General features: G+C 49.8%; 1 protein-coding gene across 1 annotated transcript in view; it reads left to right on the forward strand.

The window, feature by feature from the left end:
* Positions 1–1,509, forward strand: part of LOC119420758 (flavin-containing monooxygenase FMO GS-OX-like 4) — a 7,248-nt gene extending 5,739 nt beyond the window's left edge. Inside the window, exons 2-6 of the mRNA XM_037688185.1 lie at positions 299–423; positions 529–636; positions 761–970; positions 1,042–1,371; positions 1,437–1,509. Of these exons, the coding sequence (XP_037544113.1) occupies positions 299–423; positions 529–636; positions 761–970; positions 1,042–1,353 (755 nt within the window). The 3' untranslated portion in view covers positions 1,354–1,371; positions 1,437–1,509. The remainder of the gene's footprint in view (positions 1–298; positions 424–528; positions 637–760; positions 971–1,041; positions 1,372–1,436) is intronic.

The following is a 1,509-nucleotide window of genomic DNA, read 5'->3' on the forward strand; positions in this document are numbered from 1 at the left end:
ATCTCTCTGTGTTGGACCTCCGTCAGTCCTGAACACACCGAGGTGGTCTCTGTGTTGGACCTCCTTCAGTTTTGAACACACCGAGGTGGTCTCTCTGTGTTGTACCACTCTCAGTCTCTCTTAGTCCTGAACACATCGAGGTGGTCTCTCTGTGTTGGACCACTCTTAGTCCTGAACACACCGAGGTGGTCTCTCTGTGTTGGACCTCCTTCAGTTTTGAACACACTGAGGTGGTCCCCAGGAGTTAGACCTCTCAGCCCTGAAAACATCAAGGTGATACTGATCGTTCTGTTTGCAGGAAAGGTGCTTCACAGTCATTTGTACAAGTTCCCAGAACCTTTCTCTGGTCAGACTGTGGTGGTCCTGGGAGCAAAAGCCTCAGGGATAGATATTTCCATTGAACTGGCCAAAGCCGGTGCCAAGGTAACAACCAGTCTCAGAACCTGTTCAAATGATAAAAACCTTAAAACTAGAGCCTTCGTAGGGAACAAAGTCCCTATGGACTCATCATCCACCATTTGTGTTCAGGTGATTCTGAGTCACAGAGACTCTCCACTGGCATTTCCTCTTCATCCTGGAATTCAACAGACCAGTTCAGTGGTGGCGATCAATGACAACGGCAGCATTCGCCTTCAGGTGAACTCTACCTGCACACCTACCATGGAAACACCAGTTTTATCTCTTGGTCTTTTTTTGTCATTTTAAACGAATACCTTGCTGAAGTGCAACCTTCGTGTTTGGTTGAATATGTTTGTCCCAGGATGGCTTGGTGTGTGAGGCTGACGTCCTGATGTTCTGCACTGGGTACAACTTCAAGTATCCCTTTCTGGACGCAGCCCAACTGGGTGTGGAGATCCAGGATCATATAGTGTCCCCTCTGTACAGATTTATGGTTCCTCCTGCCTTCCCCAGTCTCTTCTTCATTGGTATCTGTAAGATCATCTGCCCCTTCCCCAACTTTAACTGCCAGGTGAGCCAGAGTCCACACAGGTCAAGAACAGGTTCATTAAAGAACTGTCATCAACTTTCTTTCCTCCTCAGGTCCAGTTTGCACTGGCAGTGTTGGACGGCACTGTCACGTTGCCGTCTCGGGAGCAGATGGAGGAGGAGGTCCGACGGGAGCAACAGGAAAAGCTTGAGCAGGGAGTCCAGTGGCGCCACCTTCTAAAAATGGACCAGGGTCAGTGGGAGTACTGCGACAGGCTGGCACTCACTGCCGGCTTCCCCCCGCTGCTTCCAGTGGTCCGCAGTCTGTACGAGGAGACGTGGCGACAGCGACAGATTCACCCCGAAAACTACCGGAAGAACAACTACCGGATAGTCAGCACAACCCAGTGGGAGCTGATCGACTGATGAAGCATGAAACAACCGGTGAGCCAGAAACCCACCTTAGAGTCAAACAGGAAGTCCATCTGACCATGGTCATTTTGTTTCAGATTGTGTACTGGTAATAAGAACCATCCTGAGGAGGAGGAGGCGACATTTCAGATGCTGAGGAACAAAAAAAAA

This window comes from Nematolebias whitei, chromosome 14 (assembly GCF_014905685.2).
Source record: "Nematolebias whitei isolate Nwh7 chromosome 14, NemWhi1, whole genome shotgun sequence".
Taxonomy (NCBI): Eukaryota; Metazoa; Chordata; class Actinopteri; order Cyprinodontiformes; family Rivulidae; genus Nematolebias; species Nematolebias whitei.